This window comes from Panthera uncia, assembly GCF_023721935.1.
Source record: "Panthera uncia isolate 11264 chromosome B2 unlocalized genomic scaffold, Puncia_PCG_1.0 HiC_scaffold_24, whole genome shotgun sequence".
Lineage (NCBI taxonomy): Eukaryota > Metazoa > Chordata > Mammalia > Carnivora > Felidae > Panthera > Panthera uncia.
Genome location: NW_026057580.1, coordinates 23,525,552 through 23,548,696, shown reverse-complemented (window position 1 = coordinate 23,548,696; position 23,145 = coordinate 23,525,552). Strand labels below are relative to the sequence as shown.

At 35.3% G+C, this 23,145-nt stretch overlaps 1 protein-coding gene across 4 annotated transcripts in view; it reads left to right on the top strand.

Annotated features, from left to right (window-relative positions):
- The window catches only part of COL21A1 (collagen type XXI alpha 1 chain), a 170,118-nt gene that overhangs the window by 109,629 nt on the left and 37,344 nt on the right, over positions 1-23,145 (top strand). For all 4 annotated transcript variants that reach the window (XM_049653848.1, XM_049653845.1, XM_049653846.1 and 1 more), the window contains exons 12-16: positions 3,493-3,546; positions 4,658-4,713; positions 5,762-5,813; positions 5,931-5,984; positions 20,341-20,394. In XM_049653848.1, the coding sequence (XP_049509805.1) occupies positions 3,493-3,546; positions 4,658-4,713; positions 5,762-5,813; positions 5,931-5,984; positions 20,341-20,394 (270 nt within the window). The remainder of the gene's footprint in view (positions 1-3,492; positions 3,547-4,657; positions 4,714-5,761; positions 5,814-5,930; positions 5,985-20,340; positions 20,395-23,145) is intronic.

The window sequence follows — 23,145 nt, the reverse complement described above, 5'->3', positions numbered from 1 at the left end:
AGAACAGCAAATGTATATTGAAATAAGTGAGAAGGCTGTAGGAAGGACAAAGAATATCAAATTTGCAATGTATGTGATTCTGTTTTGAAGTGATCTTGACAATTGGAGATAGATTGGAGTTCAATATTACAGAAAGTTTATAGGAAACTAGTGTACCCCCCCCCCCTTACCAAAACAGGTTATTGTTAACTGTAGGTAAAACAAACATTTGGTCAGGAAAAGGCAAGCAATCAACATATTGATGGCTTAGTTGTGAATCTTAATATAAGAAACGCTGACTATTGATTTAACCAAAGCTTTAATAGAAAGTTAAGGGGATCTCTGCTTCTTACAAGTGGAGATGGGGAGAGGATGATGGTATGAGAGGTTGATTCTCTTCTTTTCACAGAGGAAGGTCAGTAGATAAGCCTGGAAACTGAAACTGTGGTAGCAGTGTGACCACGTGATTTGAGCTCATAGAGATACGGAAGCTTAGAATAAAAAAAGAGCGGCCTTGGGAGGGTTTTAAAACACTCTAATAACTAGGTTACTCTTTAAAATATGTGAATAAATAATTTTCTTAAAAATTAAGATTTAAGTTTCAAAAATGTTTTTTTTTTATTTAAGTGCAGCTGACACACAGCATTGCATTAGTTTCAGGTGTACAGTATAGTGATTCAGTGTCTCTTTATGTTATATTGCTCTCCCCACAAAGGTGGTACCATCTGCCATACTACAATGTTATTACAATCTCATCGACTCTATTCCCCGTACAGTGCTTTCTTTTGCTTGACTTATTCATTATATAACTGGAAACCTGTATCTCCTACTCCCCTTCACCCATTTTGACCCTCCCTCCACTGCTGTTCCTTCTGGCAACTATCAGTTTGTTCTCTGTATTTATAGATCTCATTCTGCTTTTTGTTTGTTTATTCATTTGTTTTGGATTTAGGTTCCACATATGGTATTTGTCTTTCTCAGTTTGACTTATTTCACTTAGCATAACACCCTCTAGGTCCATCCATATTATTGAAAGGTCCAAATAGCATTTTTCTTACATCTGCATAATATTCCATTATATATGCAAGTATATATACATATCACATTTCTTTATTCATTTATAAGTGGACACTTGGGCTGCTTCCATATCTTAGCTATCGTAAATAATGCTGCAGTAAACGTAGGAAGCCATATATCTTTGAATTAGTGCTTTGGAATTTTTTGTGAAAATACCTAGTAGTGGCATTTGGATTATATAGTATTTCTATTTTTAATTTTTGAGGAAACTCCATACCGTTTTCCACAGTGGGTGCACCAGTTTTCTTTTTCACTACATCTTTGTCAATACTTGTTACTTCTTTGTGATTTTAGCCATTTTGACAGGTGTGAGGGGATACCTCATTGTGGTTTTGATTTGCATTTTTTGGATGATGACTGACATTGAGTGTCTTTTTATGTGTCTGTTGGCCCTTTGTATGTCTTCTTTTGAAAAATGTCTGTTCAGGTCCTCTGCCCATTTTAAAATCAGATTTTTTTTTTGGTGTTGGGTTGTAGAAGTTCTTTATATTTTATTTTATTTTAAAATATTTTTAAATGTTAATTTATTTTTGGGAGAGGCAGACAAAGCATGAGTGGGAGAGGGGCAGAGAGCAAGGGAGACAGAATCCAAAGAAGGTATGGTACTGGCACAAAAACAAACACATAGATCAATACAACAAAATAGTCCAGAAATAAACCCACACTTACATGGTCAATTAATCTATAACAAAGGAAGTAAGGCTCTACAACAGGGAAAAGACAGTTTGTTCAGTTGATGGTGAAAACTGGTCAGTTACATGCAAAAGGATGAAACTGGAACACTAACACCGTACACAACGTGTCGAGGGTGTATTCAATGGAGTGATCTTTTTTTTTTAATGTTTATTTATTTTTGAGAGAGAGAGAGAGAGAGAGAGAGAGAGAGAGAGACACGGAGTGCAAGCAGGAGAGGAGCAGAGAGAGAGGGGGGGACACAGAATCCGAAACAGGCTCCAGGCTCTGTGCTGACAGCTCAGAGCCTGACTCAGGGCTCAAACTCATGAACCCGTGAGATCATGACCTGAGCCGAAGTCGGATGCTTAACTGACTGAGCCACCCAGCTGCCCCAAATTCTTTATATTTTAAAAATATTAAACCCTTATTGGATATATCATTTACAAATGTATTCTCCCATTCAGTAGGTTGTCTATTGATAATCTCCTTTGCTGTGCAAAAGCTTTTTATTTTGATGTAGTCCCAAAAGTTAATTTTTGCTTTCATTTCCTTTGCTTTAGCAGACATATCCAGAAAAATGTTGTGATGGCCAATACCAGAGAAAATACTGCCCTGTTGTTTTCTAGGATTTTTATGGTTTTGGGTCTCACATTTAGGTCTTAAGTCCCTTTGAGTTGATTTTTGTGTATGGTGTTAGAAAGTGTTCCACTTTCGTCCTTTTGCATGTAACTGACCAGTTTTCACCATCAATTGAAGAAACTGTCTTTTCCCTGTTGTATAGTCTTACTTCCTTTGTTATAGATTAATTGACCATGTAAGTGTGGGTTTATTTCTGGACTCTCTATTCTGTTGTATTGATCTATGTGTTTGTTTTTGTGCCAGTACCATACTGTTTTGATTACTGCAGCTTTGCAGGGGATCTTTAAATTTGGAATTATGATACCTCCACCTTTGTTCTTTGTCAAGATTTCTTTGACTATTTGGGATCTTTTGTGGTTCCATGCAAATTTTAGCATTATTTTTTTCTAGTTCTATAAAAAGTTCTGATGGTATTTTGATAGGGATTAAATTGAATTACAGTTTTCAGAGTATAGGTTTTTTACTTCCTTGGTTACATTTATACCTAGGTATTTCAGTTTTTTGGGTGCAATTGAGAATGAGATTCTTAATTTCTCTTCCTGCTGTTTCATTATTAGTGTGTAGAAATGCTACCGATTTCTGGGTATTAATTTTGTATCCTGCAACTTTAGTGAATTCAGGTATTACTTCTAATAGATTTTGGCTGTTTCCCCCAAATTTTGGAACATCATGTTTTCATTTTCATTTGTCTCCATGCTTTTTGATTTAACCAAGGAGGTGAAAGACCTTTACTCTGAAAACTGTGAAACACTTGATGAAAGAAATTGAAAATGACACCAATGGAAAGATATTTTATACTCAAGGATTAGAAGAATTAATGTTCAGATTCCCACACTACCCAAAACAATCAACAGATTCAGTGCAATCCCTATCAAAATACCAACAGCATTTTCCACAGAACCGGAGAAAGTTCACCTAGTCTCAAAATACTTTCCTTATTTGATCATAAAGGAAACTTTGATAAATGAGGGTTGATCTTTCATAGACATGTGGTTTTAACGTATGTATGCGTGTGGAAGATTTTTCTTCCAGTAGACTTTGACCAGGGTGAAGTTAAAGAATGTATGATGATATTTTTTAGGCTGATGTATTTTCTTTCATTAATTTTACTTTTATTTGCAGGGTGACCGTGGACTTCCTGGTTTTCCTGGGCTTCATGGAATGCCAGGATTAAAGGTTGAAAAAATCTAGTCTTAATATTCACCACATCATATTTTATTTTGAATTTAAAGTTACTTATGCTACAAATGTGTTATAAATAAATCCTCATGTGTAAATGAAAGTATATTAAAATAAATGGGTTACTATCATAGTGTACAGAAAGCTTTTACAAATTTTCTTTACAATTTCCAGATACAAATTTTATGGTATTTAAACATCGATGAGTAAAGTTTACCATATGGAAATTTTTTTTAAGTTTGTTTATTTTTGAGAGAGAGAGAGAGAGAGAGAGAGAGAGCGCGTGTGTGTGCGACGGGTGGAGGGGTGGAGGGGTAGAGAGCAAGAGAATCCCAAGCAGGGTCTGTGCAGAGCCGGATGTGGGGCTTGAACCCATGAACCGAACTGTGAGATCATGACTTGAGCCAAAACCAAGAGCTGGAAGCTTAACCGATTGAGCCACCCCAGCACCCCTCTATGGAAATTCTTTTAATTATAAGCCCTGAACTGTAGGTCCTATTTTGGTACCATCTGTCCTTATTTTTCCTTGTTTTTTTTTCATAAAGCCTTAAACATAGGGCTTTTGTAAACCTTACATTATTTTATATTATGTTGACATAATAAACCTTGTTTATAATTGGTGTTGCTTTTTTTTCTTTAATCTGTGAGGGACGTTTTCATACTTTTTCATACGTTTTCATAAGGGACGTTTTCATACCGTGTTATATTAGTTTAAGGTGTATGATATAGTGATTCAGCAATGCAATATACTACTCAGTGTTCATCATAATAAGTGTACTCTTAATCCCCTTCACTTGTTTTGCTCATCCGCCCCCGCCTCTGGCCAACGTCCCCTCTGATATGCTTTATTTTAAATGAGTACCCTCAGTTAAAGTTATTTTTCTTCCAACAAGAACATTTTTTACTAGAAGCATACTTCAAATTACATGGTTTGAAAGATATATATAAAACCACTTTCCATCCAAGAAAAATAGAATATACATTTTCTTCAAGTACCCACAGAAGAATCACTTGGTTAAATCACGTAAAAAGGGACATAACAAATACTGGAATTAAAATTAAAAATTTAATAAAAAACAAAACCCAATATTTATATTTTGCCTTTTAGGGTGAAATGGGCCCCAAAGGAGATAAAGGATCAATTGGATTTTATGGCAAAAAGGGAAGTATGGATTGTAAAACAAAGTATCTATATGGAACTTTGAATGTCATGGAAATGCAAAACTTGAATTTCTTTCCCAGCCACCATTTCAGCAATTAGCTTTGTTCATCTTTCTCAGGAGATTTATTTAGAATAATGAAAAACCCTAAAAATAACTGGTTTAGGTGTACCCTGTGTTATTGATTATTCTGAATTTTTAAAGTATTTATGGAGAACGATTCCTTGGGAGAAGTAGTAACAGCATGTCCCTGGAGAATCAATGTTAAGGGCCTTCTGACTTCTTCACATTGAAGGAAGATTATATTCTCTTTATATTGTGTTTAAAATACACTGCTTTTTAATTTTGCGAGATGTGGTTTCTGTATTTCGATGCTTATAATAATCCTAAATTCATCAGTAATTTTGATGTCTTTATGTTGTGTCCATTGGCCTGGTAAAATAATGCTTTGCCAAAAGTCGTAGAGCCAACACAAGCTATAGTTCCATGAATTCTGTCATTACATAAAGAGTTTCACTTACTCACTTTTTCACTTAAGTTTGAGTTGCAATTTAAAAATCATTGTTGTACCTCCTCTGAGGATGGTGTCTAGAGACATTCACAGTGGTCCAACTGCCGTCATAGGCTATTCTACAATACAGCCTCTAGCAAAACTAGGCTGTGCAGAATGCCTGGTAATAGGATTGTTTACCTTACTACCAACAAAGTTGGGAAAGCACCAACATCTGCATGTGTGTGCCCAGGCAAACGTCAGAGTTTGTGCTGTGAGACCTAAAGTTCTTATGAATTTGCCTCAAATGAAAAAAACATGTTAGAAGGGCCCATGGTGGTTCCATGTGTGCTAAATGTGCCCATGCCAAAGTCAAGCCTGCTTTCTTTATTGAGGAGCAGAATATCTTTGAGGAAGTGTTGAAGGCACAAGCACAGAGTCAGAAAGCTAAACAAACAAACAAAATGAAGCTTTTCTGAGTAATAAGAACAAAAAAAATAAAAATAAAAGTTTTGCATGGATTGTTTTTTTTTTTTTTTAAGTATTTATTTTTAATACAGGGTGCAAAAGGTGAAAAGGGAAATGCTGGTTTTCCTGGCCTTCCTGGACGTGCTGTGAGTTTGACAGAAAAAGTTCTTGAGTATTTTACTTAAAAATTATCTTATACTCTCTTTCTTTAGAAATAAAAATTAGTGCAAAAATATATTAAAATACATGTATTTATTTTTTAGGGAGAACCGGGAAGACATGGAAAGGATGGACTAATGGGTAGTCCTGGTTACAAGGTATTTACATTAAAAAATTCTGTAACTTGTGAGTGAACATTTGAAAAATGTACTGACATTTAACTTTTTACATTATGATATTGGTATAAAGTAATGAGCTAAAAGTTGTTTTACTGTAATTGAAAAATGAAGTAAGTTTCTTGGGAGTCTGTTGTGAATTCTTATGTCTTAGAAATAAAATCCTTGGATATTTGAGAGTTGAACTTCTTTGATAAGCCATTGAAACTGAATTTGTTTGGTGGGTTAGAGGCAGAGGTACAAAGCTCTTAGCTCCCAAACGGATTTGAAGTGATATTTCATTGTGGTTTTGATTTACATTTCCCTGTTGATTAGTGATGTTGAGCACTTTTACATATACTTGGTCATTTGTATGTTGTTTTACAGAAATGACCTTTCAGTTCCTTTGCCCATGTTTAAATAGGGGTGTTATTACCGCTGTTGAGTTGTAGGAGTTCCTTCTGTATTTTGGACATTAATCCTTTATCAGATATATGGTTTGCAAATGTTTACTCCCATTCTTTGGGTTGCCTTTTCATTTTGTTGATGATTTTCTTGTTTGTGCAGAAGCTTTTTGGTTTGATGTAATCCCACTTGACTAATTTTGCTTTTGTTGCCTATGCTTTTGGTTCCTGGATCGAACATACACATTTTAGGATTCTTTTTTCTATTTATATAAAAATTTCCATTGGGATTTTGATAGGGATTGAACTGAATCTGTAGGCCATTTGTGGTAATGGATGTTTTAACAATAAAAAATATTCCAGTCCATGAACTAGAGATGACTTTCATTTATTTGTTTATTCCTTAATTTCTTTCATTAATGTTTTATAGTTTTTAGTGTATAAGTCTTTCTCCTTTTTGGTTTAGTTTATATCAAAGTATTTTATTATTTTTATGCTGTTATAAATATGATGTTTTCTTAATTTTCTTTTTGTATAGTTTGCTATTAGCATATAAAAATGCAATTGAGTTTTATATGTTGATTTTGTATCCTGCAACCTTATTGAATTTATTAGTTTGAACAGTTTTTTTGTGGAGTCTTTAGGATTTCCTATATATGAGATTATGTCATCTATAAACAGAGACAGTTTTACTTCTTTTTCCAATTTTGATGTTTTTTCTTTCTTTTTCTTGCCTAATTTCCCTAACTAGTACTTCTAGTACTATGTTGAAAAGAAGTGGTAAGAGTGTACATCTTTGTCTTGTTCCTCATCATAAAGGAGAAGCTTTCAGTTTTTCATCATTAAATACGATGTTCACTGTGGGTTTTTCCTATATGCGATCTTTTTTAAGTTCCTTCTGTACCTAGTTTGTTGAGAGTTTTGATGATGAAATGATGTTGAATTTTGTCAAATGTTTTTTCTGCATTTCTTGATCATGTGATTTTTATCTTTATTCTGGTAATGTGGTGTATCACACTGATTTGCATATACTGCCATCTTTGTATCCCAGGGATAAATCTCACTTAGTGATGATGTATGATCCTTTCAATGTGCTGTTGAATTCAGTTTGCTACTATTTGTTGGGGACTTTTGCATGCACCTTCATCAAGGATATTGTGGTTTTCTTTCTTGTGGTGTTTTGTCTGGCTTTAGTAGCAGGCTAATACGGGCCTCATAAAATGATTTGGAAGTGTTCTCTCTTCTATTTCTTGGAACATTTTAAGAAGGGTTCATATTTAAATGTTTAGTAGAATTTACCTGTGAAGTCTATGGTCCTGGGACTTTATTTATTGCAAGACTTTTGATTACCCATTCAGTCTCCTCATTTGTTTTTGGTCTTTTCGGTCTTTTCAGTCTTTCTCTTTCTTCTTCTATCACTTTTGGCAGGTTTTGTGTTTCTAGGAATTTATCCATTTCTTTTAGTATGTCCAATTTTTTTTTTGCATACAATTATTCATAATAGTCCCTCATGATCTTTTTCATTTCTGTGGCATCAATTGTAATGTCTCCTCTTTTGTTTCTGACTTTATTTGAGTCTTCTCTCTTTTTTCTTTGTCTAGATAACTAAGGATTTGTCCATATTTTATATCTTTTTAAAAAATCAACTCTGGCTTTGTCTATTTTTTCTATTTTTTGTATTCTATATTTTATTTATTTTTGTTCAAATGTTAATCATTTCCTTCCTCCAGCTAACTTTGAGCTTCTTTTTTTTTTTTTGAGTTTATTGCCCTTTTTGATATTAATCTGGGTAGCATGATTGCATGCGTATACCCACAAGTGTAAACTATAGTTCAGTTTTTAACAGCTTTATTTATAAATAAACCACACATTATATAGTTTACCTATTTAACTTATTGTACACACAATTCAATGGTTTTCAGTATACTTAGAGTTATTAAATTGTCACTTCAACCTAATTTTAGAACATTTTAATCACCTCAAAAAGAAACCCTATACTCATTAGTGGTCTCTTTCAATTTCCTCCCAGCCACTACCCCTCTACTTTCAGCCCTATGCAACCTCTAATGTACTTTCTGTCTCTATGGATTTTCCTGTTATGAATATTTGATAGGGAATTTGTCAGTATGTGGCCTTTTGTGGCTAACTTCTTACACTTAACAGAACATTTTCAAGTTCTTTCTGTGTTTTGGCCTATACAGTACTTTATTCATTTTTATTGATGATATTTCCTATTTATTCACTCATTGGTTGATGCATATTTGGGTTTAACTTATTAAGAAACTACCAAACTACTAAGCTTCAGTATACTTTTTAGTTTGGAATAATTCTAGATTTATACAAAAGTTGCAAGTAACAGTATACAGAGTTCCCTTACACACTCTGTCCATTTTGTCCTGATGTTAACATATTGCTATGGTACATTTGTCAAAAGTAAGACATCAATATTGACACATTGCTATAAGTTAAACTCCATACTTTATTTGGATTTTATTCATATGTCTTTTTTCTATTCCATGATCTAATTGAGGATATTCCACATTGCATTGTTTTGTTATGTCTCCTTAGTCTCTTCTAATCAATGATAATTTATCAGCCTTTTCTCGTTTTTCATGACTTGGACAATTTTGAAGAGCTTTGATTACGTATTTTGTAGAATATCACTCAATGTGGGTTTTTCTGATAGTTTCTTCATGATTAGGCTGTAACTGTATTTTTTATTTTTTATTTATGGTTTTGGTGGGAAGGGAAGAATAACACAAAGGTGAAGTGACCTACTCATCAGAGAGTATATATGCTATCCACTTGACTAATCATTGATTATATTAACTTTGATCATTTGGTTATGGTAGTGTTTGTCAGGTTTCTTCACTGTGAAGTTACTGCTTTTTTCCTTTTACTGCTTTTTTCCAGTTCCTACTCATGATAGGACAGAGGGGCTGAGATTAAAATTTCAACTCACAGAGCGGAGAGTATGTACATATCTTTACATTTATTAGAGGAGAGTTCTGGTTGTAACAATATTGAGTTCTTCCAGTCCATGAACATGGTATATCATTCCACCTAGATGGTCTTTCTTTAATATATCTCAGAAATGTTTTGTAGTTTTCAGCATGCAGATCTTGTATGTGATTTTGTTAAATTCATATGCAAAAATTTTGTTAAATGCTCTTGTGAATAGATTTTTAAAAATTTATTTTCTCTTGCTAACATATAAAAATACAATGGTTGGTATGTTGATTATATACCCTGCATTATTGCCAAACTCACTTATTGATTCCTGCAACTTGCTTTGTAAATTCCTTAGATTTTTTCTGCATAGATAAGCATATTGTTTAGAAATAAAGACAATTTTCTTCTATACTAATTCATATGACTTAAATTTATTTTAATAATAGTATTGCATTATACAGGCCCTCTGGTGCAACATTGAATAGAAGTAGTGAGAGTGTATATTTCTTGCCTTGTTTCTGGTCGTAGTTAGAAAGCCTGCAGTCTTTCACCAGTAAATGTTAGTTGTTTTATATAGAAACCCTTCATCAGGTTGAAGAAATTCCTTTTTATTTGTAATCTCTTTAGAGTTTTTCTCTTTAATTATGATTAGGTATTTTGTGAGAAACTTTCTGCATTTATTGAGTTGATTTATATTGTTTTCCTCTCTTATTTCTTTAATACGATGTATGGTATTGATTTTTGTATGTTACACTAACCTTGCATTATTGGGATAATTATATTGGTGGTGATATTATATTCCTTTTATATATTGCTGGATTCATTTTGGAAATGTTTTATTAAGGACTTCTGTGTTTATGCTCATGAAAGATAGTGGTCAGTAGTTTTCTTGTGATTTTTTTTGTATGGCTTTGGTATCAAGATAAATACTAGGTTTTCTTTTCTAAAAGAGATTATGTAGAATTGGTATGATTTCTTCCTTATTTGGTAGAATTTACCAGTGAAATGATCTGGACTTGAGCTTTTTAAGTTTGAGGAAGATTTTAATTACTAATTAAATTCTTTTACTAAATATTGGGATACTTAGTGTTTTTCTTCCTTCTTGGGTAAGTTTTGCTAATTTGTGTCTTTGAAGGAATTTGTTCATTTCATTTTCAATTTGTTGGCATATTTTATTTATAATATTGCATTATTCTTGTCTGTTTAATTAACTAATTTTATGAAGTTTGAAATTTTAATTCCAGTATAGTTAACATACAGTGTTACATTAGTTTCAGGTATACAAGATAGTGATTCAACACATCTATGCATTACTCAGTGCTCATCATGAAAAGTATACTCTTTAATCCCCATTACCTGTTTGACCCAGTCCCACACCTACCTCCCCTAGGGTAATACATCAGTTCTCAAAAGTTACAAGTCTTGGGGTGCCTGAGTGGCTATGTCATTTGAATGTCCGACTCTTAATTTTGGCTTGGGTCATGATCCCAGGGTTGTGGGATCAACCCCTCTATCAGGCTCCGTGCTGAGCATGGAGCTTGCTTAAGATTCGCTCTCCTCTCTCTCTCTCTCTCTCTTTCTTTCTCTCTCCCCCTCCTAAATAAATAAATAAATAAGTAAGTAAATAAATAAATAAATAAGTAAATAAAAAACAAGCAAGCAATTTTTAATAAATAAATACTTTATTTTTAGAGAGAGAATGGGAGAGGGGCAGGGCGGGCTGGTAGGGAGAATCTTAACCAAGCTCCATGCTCAACTCAGAGCCCAACAGAGGGGTTGATCCCACAACCCTGGAACCGTGGGATCATGACCTGAGCCAAAATCAGGAGTTGGATGCTCCCCAGGCACCCCACAAATCTTTAAAATAAAAGATGTTTCCCGGTTTGTTTCTCTCTTTTTTTCCTTTGCTCATTTGTTTCTTAAATTCCACATATGAGTGAAATGATATGGTATTTGTTTTTCTCTGACATTTTGTTTAGCGTTATACTCTCTGGCTTCACCCGTGTTGTTGCAAATGGCAGATTTCATTCTTTTTTGTGGCTGAATAATAGTCTGTTTTATGTATATGCCATCTCTTCTTTATCCATTCATCTATAGATGGACACTTGGTATGTTCATAATTTGGCTATTGTAAATAATGCTGCAGTAAACTTAGGGGTGCATGTATACCTTTGAATTAGTGTTTTTGTACTTTTTAGGTAAATATCCTGCGTATTGCAATTATGTATCATAGGGTAGTTCCATTTTTAACTTTTTGAGGAACCTCCTCACTGTTTTCCATAGTGGTGGTATCAGTTGACACTCCTACCAAAATTGCACGAGGGTTCCTTTTTCTTTAAAAAAATTTTTTTTAATGTTTGTTTATTTTTTAGAGAAAGAAAGAGCATGAGTCGGGGAGGGGCAGAAAGAGGGGAGACATAGAATCTGAAGCAAGCTCCAGGCTCTGAGCTGTCAGCACACAGCCTGGTGTGGGGCTTGAACTCACGATACATGAGATCATGACCTGATCCAAAGTCAGATGCCCAACCTACTGAGCCACCCTGGCACCCCAAGCGTTTCTTTTTCTCTACATCCTCTCCAACACTCGTTTCTTTTATTTTCTATTTTAGCCTTTCTGATAGGTGTGAGGTAATATTTTATTGTAGTTTTGATTTGCATTCTCTGGTGATAAGTGATGATAAGCATCTTTTCATGTGTTTGTTGGTATCTGTATGTCTTCTTTGAGAAAATGTCTATTCATGTTTTCTGTCTATTTTTAAATTAGATGATTTGTTATTTGGTTGTTGAGTTGTATAAATTCTTTATATATTCTGTATTCTAAATCTCTGTAGAGTTGTCATTTGCAAATATCTTCTCCCATTCAGTAGGTTGTCTTTTAGTTTTGTTGATGGTCAGCACAGAACCTTTTTTTTTAAATTATTTTTAACATTTACTTATTTTTCGAGAGGGAGGGGCAGAGAGAGAGGGGGTCACAGATTCTGAAGCAGGCTACAGGCTTCAAGCTGTTAGCACACAGTCTGACGTGGGTATCGAACCTGTGAACTGTGAGATCATGGCCTGAGCTGAAGTCGGATGCTTAAACAACTGAGCCACCCAGGCGCCCTGAGAAGCTTTTTATTTTGATGTACTCCCAGTAGTTTATTTTTGCTTTTGTTTCCCTTGCCTCAGAGGACATATCTAGAAAAAAAGTAGCTATGGTTGATGTCAGAGAAATTACTGCCTCTGTTCTCTTTAAGGATATTTATAATTTCAGATCTAACTTTAAGTACTAAATCCATTTTGAATTTTTTTAAAGTTTATTTTTTTGAGAGAGAGGGAGAGTGAGTGCGCCCGCATGTGTATGGGAGAAAGTGAGGGAGGGGAAGTGAGGTAGAGGGAGAGAGAGAGAATCTGAAGCAGTCTTCACACAATCAGTTTAGAGCAATATGTGGGGCTTGAACCCATGAACTGTGAGATCATGACCAGAGCCAAAGTCAGACCCTTAACCAACTGAGTCATCCAGGCACTTCACCATTTTGATGTCATCTTTGTTTTTGGTGTAAGCCAGCAGTCCAGTTCCATTCTTTTACATGTTGCTGTCCAATTCTCTCAACATCAGTTGCTGAAGAGACTTTTTCCCATTGTGTATTCTTTGCTGTTTTGTCAAAAATCAATTGACCGTGTAAATGTGGGCTTCTTTTTGGGTTTTCTGTTCCCTTGATCTATGTGCCTATTTTGGTGTCATATTCTTGTCCTTTTAATGTAGGATTTTTTAATGTGCTCTCATTCCTGATATTTTGTAATAAGTTAACACAGTTACAGTTGAATTCATGCACCACAGGGTTTTTCCTCATTTTCTCCTTTGTCATCTTGGCCTGATGCTTTTTGTGTTGAATCGTTTCGTGATAACTTTCTGTTATTTCTTACATGGAAACTGGTTAAGTTGAGCACTATATCTCTCATAGGGTCAATAATAGTAAACTTCATTCTTGTAGGAAATGAGCCATTCCATCTAGATTTTTCAAAGGACTTGTATAAAATTGTGCAGATTCCTCTATAGTTTTTAAAAAGTTCTTGGTTTCAGTAATTTGTCTCTCTTTGTTACTTGTTTGAATATTTGTGCTTTCATTTTCTACTGTTTTTTTTGTTTTGTTTTGTTGTTTTTTTGTTTTTGCTTGATTATATGAGATTGTGGTTTTTCTATTTGTGTTTTTTTTTTCACAGAACCAACATTGTAATTTAATTATTAACTTCACTGATTTTTCCATTTCTGGTTTTTGGTGTGTTTTTTGTTTTTGTTTTTTTGTTTCGTTTTTTGTTTTGTTATTACATTTATACTACTTCCTAACTTCTTTCTTTTTTCTTATATTTTTCTAGGTTTTACAATTGGGAATTGAATTCATTTATTTTCATTCTTTTCCTATTTTTTGCTTCCAGTATTTAAATTATATGTATTCTTTTTGATTATTGCTTCAATTGTATTCCCTTGATATTAATGTGCAGTGTTTTCTCATTAATGCTACTTTTAGAGGGGCACCTGGGTGGGTCGGTCACTTAGGTCTTGATTTCAACTCAGGTCATAATCTCAGTGTCATCAGATCAAACCCCGTGTCAGGCTCTGTGCTGAGCATGGAGCCTCCTTGGGATTCTCTTCCTCTCTCTCTGCCCCTCCCCTGCTCTAATATTTATAAGCTATTTTCCACTCTTTGCCCACCTTTGTTTCAAATCTGCAATTAAATATATTCAGGGTTCATCCCCAGGTATATTTATCAGTTATAGTCATCATTGTGGTTTATAGAAGCTGCTTCTATAGTGTATTTCTTAGGAAATGCTTGTGAATACAGTGTTCTCTGATTTCTTATGTCTTAACATGTTTTCTACAGGTTATAGCATTTGTTGCAGTTTTTTTTTCCTGCTTCATGTTTATTTTTGTATGAGAGAAATTGAAATGTTTGGGTTCTTATTTTATGTTTTTCATTTAGTAGTTTTGTTTGAATATTGTCTGCAGATTTTTCTCAATTTGAAATGTTTTATGTGTATTTGGACCTACAGTAATAGGGGTGTAAAAGTTTGAGCAGCTTACTAGGCTTCTTAATTCTAGAGCATCTCCTTTTTATGTATAGTGAAGTTAGCTTTTTATTTAATTATTCTTAATTATTTATCAGAGTGGGGGACAGGGGCAGAGGGAGAGAGAGAATCTTTTTTAATGGTTGTTTATTTTGAGAGAGAGCGTGAGTGAGGGGCAGAAAGAGAGGGGAACAGAGGATCTGAAGCAGGCTTTGCACTGTCAGCAGCAAGCCTGATGTGGGGCTCGAACTCATAAACCATGACATCATGACCTGAGCCAAAGTTGGATGCTCAAGAGACTGAGCCACCTAGGTGCCCCTCAATGTTTATTTAATCAATGGAATCAATTATTGGGATAGGTTAAGTATGCCTTCGGTTGGGGAGGTGGAGAAATGAGAAGTATAATGTGTGCATTTGATTATAATGTGGCACATTTAAGAGTACATGTCCAGCAAGTAGTTAAATACTGATAACTGTCTCATTTGCAGAGGGGAAGGAATGGGAGAGTGAACGGAATTGGAAGGGACTATCTTAGGTTGTGGGAAAGAGACCCTTTCACTGTAAAAAAAAAAAAAAAAAAAAAAAGGAAGGAAGGAAAGAAGGAAGAAATGAAGGATGTAAGAAGGAGGGGGAGGAAGAAAAGAAGAAGAAAAAAAGAATGGGTGGATGTAAATTCAGGACAGTTTGTTGGTTTGGTGGCAAGATGTCTAACTTCTCTTTCCTCTAAGGAAGTATAAATTATCACCTGTTGAGAGGCAGGGAAAAGGGAATTTCTGTTGATTAAAGAACTTTTAGCTCTGTGGAGAATGTGGTACAGAAGAGATTAAGAAAATATAGAAGCTGCTTTGAAGTGTATTTGAAGCTGGAAGTTATCATCTGGTCAACAGTGGTACTATATTTCCCCTCCCACTGCTATACTTAGAAACCCAAGAGTGGGTCTGAGGAGGCTTTCCGTTTGATTAACTCAATATTGAGGTTTGCATAAGCAAGTGCTGTGCTTGAACAGTGAGGCAAAGGGATAAGAATCTCAGTTAGCAGTTGAAATACTGAAAAATGGTGTCGAAACTGGATCTGGAGAGAAGTGAACACAGGACAGGACACATGATAACAGACACAATTTATGGATACTTCCTACATGCCTGGCTCTTTTCCCAGCATTGTATATGCATTCTCCCATTAAACTCAAAAGTCATTGAACTACAAGTGGAAAAAAGAAATTATCCTCTTAGAGATGAGGCAACTAAAGAATGAGGAGATTAATAATGTGTCCTAGATCATGTAGCCATAATTTAATAACCACTGAAAGTGTCTTTCACCAAATTGTTGAAAAATCATGTTATAGCCAAATAATCTTTCTTCAATATAGGAAATGATGATGGAACTATGGCCTCTATTATTTTTGTGGTATTTTAGCTAGATTAAAATATTGACCATCTTTTTAAAAATACTCATGTTTTCTAAATGATAATGCTAAGCCATAGCAGTACAAATATGAAAATACCATATTATTTGAAAAAAGTGAAGCCTAAAACAAATCATAAGGTAAAGGATTGTTGAAACCCCAACTTTTTGATGACAATGAAATAGCAAACTTTCATGAATCTTCCCTTCTGTGTCTTGAGATGTGCAAGGTACTTTCACAAAGCCTCTTAATTTGTTTTCTTAATAAAAGAATCTTGGGAGTTGGGAGTATTAATGCCACTTAGACATTATGGTCAGATTAATACAGATTAATTAATTTATCCAGAAGTGCGGTCATTTACATGGCAGGGCTAGAATTCTAAGCCTAGTTTGTGTGATTCCCCTCTATGCATGATGGGTCCCAAACTTCTTGTCTATTTATTTGGTAACCCGGGAGAAGCTTCCCTAGTCTTATATCTTCAGTATATCCTTTGGTATGGTAGAGATTTGTTTACAAACTAAGAATAAACCATGAATTAAGATCAAAGTCAAAGTATTTAATAACAAAGTAAGGAACTTCCTCAAAATTAAATTATATTTTAGTGGTCACACACCTGATTTTGAGGGTTGCTATGACCACAAACTAAATTATTCTCCATTCTTTTAATTTTTTTTTGTGGGTAAGTACCAGTGACCACAACATGAAAGGAAATACACATACAATGCGAGTTTTACATATCTGTTTTTGGTTAAATTTCCTTCTTAAAAATAGCTGCTTTTTGTGGAATAAATCGTCGTTGACATTAGCTGTAGAAATTGGATTTAGGGATAATGTTTAGCATAGCATCTTTTCAGTTATTTTATATCAAATAAGAAGTTAATAATAGAATGCAAAATGATAGATTAGAGCTAGGGGCATTTGTTTTCCACCAGCCAAACAAATTAGCATGTGTCAGGTTCTCCAGGTCATGAAAGCAATCAGATGATCAGGTTACGTCACAACACTGCACTTCACAGGTTAGTTGTGTACTGCATTTAATTATTTTATGGAGAATGGCTCCAAAGAAATCATCCTTCATCTCCCAATGAAACATTATTCAGAGAATCAAGAGCATACTTCTAGGTAAAGATTATTTGTCATTGTCTTATGATAACCAAACTCCGTAATTTCACAACAGCGAGTGCTATAGTGCTGTGCATAAATGTTTCTCCCCATTTCCTTTATCCTCTTGGAATCAAGTATTTAAGAATAAATAGCCAAGTCCTCCTTCCTTCATATGCTCTTTAGTTGTTTGTAAAGAAGGGGACATAAAGCTTTACATGTAGTCATGCGTTTCATTTGCGTTTCATATGCGTTTCATATGCGTTCATATGCGTTTCAATATTCTAAATATTGTAGGTGATAAAACACTCATGTAGATATGTTCCTTGCCTTCAAAGAATGTACAACTCAGGAAAACAACACTTCCATAAACAAGATATCTGTTGAACAGCATAGCCATCATAAAACTCAGTGCCAAGTGTAAAACTGTACAGTGTCATTATAGTTCACACAGAGAGGTGTTGGTAAGCGAAACCAAGGATGTATAAGTCTCTTGAGATATGGGCTAGAGCATTGGTCCCAGTGGCCACCGTCCAGCACTTTCTGGGAACTTGTTGGAAATGCCAATTCCTGACATCTACCCCACACCTATTGAATCAGAAACTCTGGGGTGAAGTCCACAATTTTCAGTCTAACAAATTCTCCAGGAGATTCTGTTGCAGCTAGTATGAAAATCACCGCTGTAGATAATAAAATAGTGATATTTTATTACTATTTATTATCTAGTGATAGATAATAAAATAGTGATATTTTGTTCATATGATGATGTATCATTATGTTTAAGAAGTAGGAATAGAAAGAAAATAAATCCTCAAATAATTTGGGGACTTAATTATTGATAATCCTTGATGATGATTAGTAAGCTTTTAAAAAACCCTCTGCTAATTAGAATAAAAAAATAAGATGAAGTCTTCAGAGTAGTAGAAGGAGACAGTTTTTTGTCAGCTAAAGTAGTCCTGTAATTCCAGATTACTTGTTTCTCCTATTTGACAACTGCCCTCCTCCCTTTATATACAGAAGATCTAAACTACAGATTTGCTTAGCAAGTCACATATGACAGTACCTGGAGGTATGGGAAGGTAAGTGGCCTAATGATTTAAAGATACACCATGTCCCTCACATCATCAGAGTCAGCTGGGTGTGTTAAAACCGACTGTTGGGCTCCACCATCCAGAGCTGCTGATTTGTTAGGTCTGAAATGTTGTGTTTTTAAGTTCCCACATGAAGTGAGGCTGAGCTGGCTGATGTGGGGGAATGAATGGTCCTGTTAATCTTAATGTCGAGTTTAGATGTAGTCGTTGTAGGATTTCTCTGTTTTATTAAGTCCTGACAAATCCCTTTTCTTTAATTTTTCAGACTTGGTAACCTATAGCTTTTAAACTTAGTGGATCCTACATATATCCTTGTTTCTCTGAGATTTTCATTAGCTTTTCTGTAGAACCATCAGGCCAGCAGCACTCCCCCTCCCAATGTGGTTAATTTACAGGAAACATCATTCTTTGCTCCCTCTGTCATCACTTGTCAGCTGGTGTTTGTAAATAAAATTGGAACAGATGAAATATTTGGCTTTCGCTGGTATTTCACTGTGCCTATGAAATGCAAGAATTCATAAAAGTGGGAGAACACTGGTTCCATAAAGTGAGACGGTTGAGTTTTTTTTCTAAGTGCTGATTATGTTAGCCATGTTCTTCGTTTTGTGGTTCGTTTTTTACAGTTTTGGGAAATTCATTAGAATCTGAAACTCTGGAAAACAATGTTGGCATATGCATCGGTACGTGTATTCTGAGACTCTTTACCCTTAGATCTGTTTCCACTCAGGCATTTGAAGCATTTACAAGAAAAATGCTTTTGTTTTGCTTTCTTGCTCTCATGTAGAATGAAATGTTTTTTCTGGTATGAAGGAAAGTGTGGCATAATTGCAGAGAACTTTGCTTGTTATGATGCAACATTTGGTTGAACAGAAAACAAAATATGGCTCCTAATGACTGTTAGGTTAGAAAGCCTAAATGTTTGAGGGTGTGTCTGTCTGTGTCTGTGTGTGTATTTTAGGAGGCTTCTCCCCCACTACCCCTTATTTGTGTCTCGGCAGTTTAATAGCTGTATTCATCTGTAAATGTTACATATTTTATGAATAAATTCAGCTAATATTTATAAGCAGAGTGTCAGATACTTTTGTATACACTGGCATTTTGGGAAAAAGTTTGAGAATGCTAAAAGGTGGATGTAAAATAAGATGCTTAAATAATTTGAACATAGTAATTTAAAGGCATAAAACTGAAAACTAGGATAGTTTTTATAGCTACCTAAAAATAAGCATTTTAAACATATAAAATGTTTATTTTAAATAGGTAGATACTATGGGGCGCCTGGGTGGCTCAGTTGGTTAAGTGTCTGACTTCAGCCCAGGTCATGATCTCATAGTTTGTGAGTTTGAGCCCCGCGTCTGGCTCTGTGCTGACAGCTCAGAGCCTGGAGCCTGCTTCAGATTCTGTGTCTCCCTCTGTCTCTGCCCCTCTGCCACTCATGCTCTGTGTCTCTCAAAGATAAATAAACATTAAACAAGTTTTTTTTTTTAAATAGGTAGATACTAAATGAAAGTGCCAAATAATTTCAAGTAATAGCCTATAAATCCATTTAATGAAAGTTTTATTTGTTTTTAAAATGCAACTGTTGCTTGCAAGGTCAAATTAGAATGATCAATTCTTATAGATCCAAAAGAATGTTCCAATTCATTGGGTCCAGTACAACAGAATGATCATTTTTAAAGTAAAAAGGAAGAGTGCTCGCTTCGGCAGCACATATACTAAAGTAAAAAGGAAGATAAAAATATGAAAGGATTCATTTCACCCTCTTGGTCTTTTTCTAGATTGTCTATATTTTGGTAATTTGTTCTTCTATTGAAATCCTATCATTGTTTCGCCAAATTACAACAAAAATCTCCTTGAAATTTCTATTGAAATTGTACTAAATTTTGATTAATTTGGAGACATCTGACATCCTTATGCTATGAAGACTTTATAGCTTCAAAACTATGAAAAAGATTTTCTATCCATAAGGAGGATATGTATCTCCTTTTATTTAGGCTTTTTACCTAATTCGTTAATAGAGATCTATAATTATACATAAAAAATCTTGTATTCTTGTTAGAATTTTTCTTAGTCAAAGTTTTGTTTGCGATTTTATTATTTATTTAACTTATTTTTTAATTGAAGTACAGCTGACACACAGTGTTATAGACAGTTTCAGGTATACAACATAATGATTCAACAATTCTGTATATTATGCTGTACTCACTGTAAGTACAGTTGCTGTCTGTCACCATACAGCGTTATTAATAATCTGGAAGTAATTTTTATGTTTGTATCTAATGTGCTTTAATACTCACTTATATATATTTGTTTTCTAAGCATGCCTGAAAATAGAATTCTCTATTTTCTTTTTTTATCTTTAAAAGGGAGAAGTGGGACCTCCAGGTGCTCCAGGTCAGGATGGATCACGGGGAGAGCCTGTGAGTATCTTCTTAATTGTGTTCCAAAAGATGAGGTTCATTTCCTGTCGTGAAATCCTCTAAGTGCTCCTGTCAGATGCCCTGTTCTTGTTCAGTAACTTTCAGTCTGAGATGTCGTAACGTCTCTTTATGGAACACTGTAAAATAGTGAACTATTTAGTCCTTTTTGCAAAACAAGAAGAATGTTGCCAGCAGACAGTTCCCGTGCAGTATGAATTATGATCATGAGTACTCGCGCCTGTGCAGACAAATGGCTAATACGAACAACAGGGTCTGTTGCTGACCCTTTAGTCAGTGTCACCTTGTCACTGGTTCGCTGTTTTGTAGTCTGCTTTCTGGGATCATGCGTTCAATAAGAATTGGGGTAAGAAACATATGATGGAGAAAGTACCGATTCTGAATCCTCAATATATGTGTCGTTAGCAAGTGCGCCAGGGGACTCAATTTCACTTACAGTCTCCCCCGCCTTTTATTCCTACAACTCCTGGCCGACATTGGCCAACATTTAAAGATCAGCAGGTCTCATTTTATTCGTCAAAGTTACTTATTGTTAGGGAATTTGCAGTTTGTTTTGGGGATAACTAGATTAAGAAATTTAAAAATCGCCAAGATATATTGCAGTTTATCACAGCATGTTCACACGAGCCCTCAGAGTCTAAATACTGGACAGAAGAGGGAGAGAGGAATCATTAAAGCCTCTTACATGGACAGACTGAACTCCTCTTAGGATGCCGCAATCAGATATTGATTAACTTCTCATCTTGTGTATTATAATGCATTAGCGCAAGTTCTCTACACAGCTACTGCCTTCAGGGAACTTATAATCTAGTAAAAAAAAAAAAAAAAAAAAAAAAAAAAAGGATGCAAATCCTTGCCAACCTGCGGCAATTTTTAGTAAATGCCAAGTAGGGATTTAACATGGAATCTGAAGGCCAGGGTTTAAAGATAGTTTCTGCCACACTCCAGCTGTGCAAGCTTGGCTAAATCAATTTGCCTCTTTGAAAACTTTTCTCCTTATCTGTGAAGTGTGCATACTTAACCATACCTACTTTGCTGTGTTGTTGGGAGGCTTACATAGGAAACATGAAAAAAAAATGTGAGAACATTGCACAAATGCATGGAGTTATCTCAAGTGCAGAAGCAGTAGAGAAAGGGATTCTTGTATCATGAGAAATATTTATGAAGGATTTGGGGCTAGATTTTATCTTGAAAGGGTGACTGGGAAAGAAAGGAAGACAAGAGGGAGAAAGAATATTAGTAAAGGCACACAGGCTGGGATGGTTAAGTGTGTGCCCAAGAAATGATGAAATGATTTTTTTTTTTTACTGTTTATTGAGAGAAAAGAAGAGAGAGAAAGAGAATCCCCAGCAGGCTCCACAATGTTAGCGCAGAGCCTGATGCAGGGCTCAATCTCAGGAACCATGAGATAGTGACCTGATAGTGGAAACCAAGAGTGGATGCTTAACCGACTGAGCCACCCAGTGCCCCATGATGAATTGATCTTAATGAGGTCCTGAGGCTGCACTGATAGGTCCTTACTGGGCGGTAGGAAGTGAAGTTGGGAAGTTGGATAGAATCATAATATGGAGATCCTCAACTCCAATTTGGGAGAGAAGTAATTCGGGAAGTAAACTTTTTTCACTTGCCATGGAAGTGACATGAGAAAACAAGAGTAATGTGATATAAAATAGTGCTTTAGAGGCAACTATGAGCTCCTGATAGATTCAGGATGGATTGAAAAGAGAAGAGACTAGAATCAAGACGTCAATTTGCTAACTATTTTGACAGACTGGGCATGGGCAAAATAAGGCCTCAGGGTGTGAATTGGAATGGAATGTGAACACCGGATGTCTGACTCATAATTTTTATTATTAAGGAAGAATTCTAGGACTTGGTAACTGGATATGAGAGTGGGTATGTTTATTTGTTCTTATTTCAAACAATATAAAGTGTGTGTGTGTGTATGTATGCACGTGTGTGAGCACATGTGCATGCATTTACATGAACACGGGCAGGACAAGGGAAGACAGACAGGTGAGAGAGAGAAAGTTCAAATGGAATAGGAGAGGGAAATAAGAGACAACTGAAATGAAAAACAGGTTATAATTGGAGCTGGTTGTGTTTTAAGTCTTTGAGTCAGTTATTTGGAATTGTGACTCTTCCCACAGAAACAATGTTAGAAAGGGTAGACTGACCAAGTGTAAATGTGAGCAATTATGCAGTGTGAGCGGCATATATTCACTTTAAAAATAATACTGTTGGGATCCTGTTAATTAAGCCAGATAGGATAAATAGGAAATTAGGGGCCCTCAGGGGCTCTTTTCCTCTCCCAAGGATGCCTGTTCCTTACAGCAGCCAGAAGCAGATGCCCATCTGTGTTTTCTTGTGCCTTGCCTGCTCCCACTTTGTTCAAGATTTACCTTCATCTAGAACTTTTGCACTAGGATAAAATTCCATCCCAGGCAACATGGATGGCCCTTCGGATTTAAACCTTTTCTTTCTTTGCTCCCTTCCTGTTTTCACTGTGTTCCCAGAATGTATACGGCATTGGTTTTAGTGAGAGAAACACCGGGACTGCCCATGGAGCCATACAGACTCGCAGGGGAGGTAGACAGTAAAGGGATAAAGAAACAAAAGCTAATTACAAAGTTCCAAGGCAATCAAGGTGTTGGGGCAGGGAATCATGGTAGTGGGACGGTGGAAGTATCTGGAATGTAATCTCTTCTAAACCAGCAACATAGAAGACTGGGA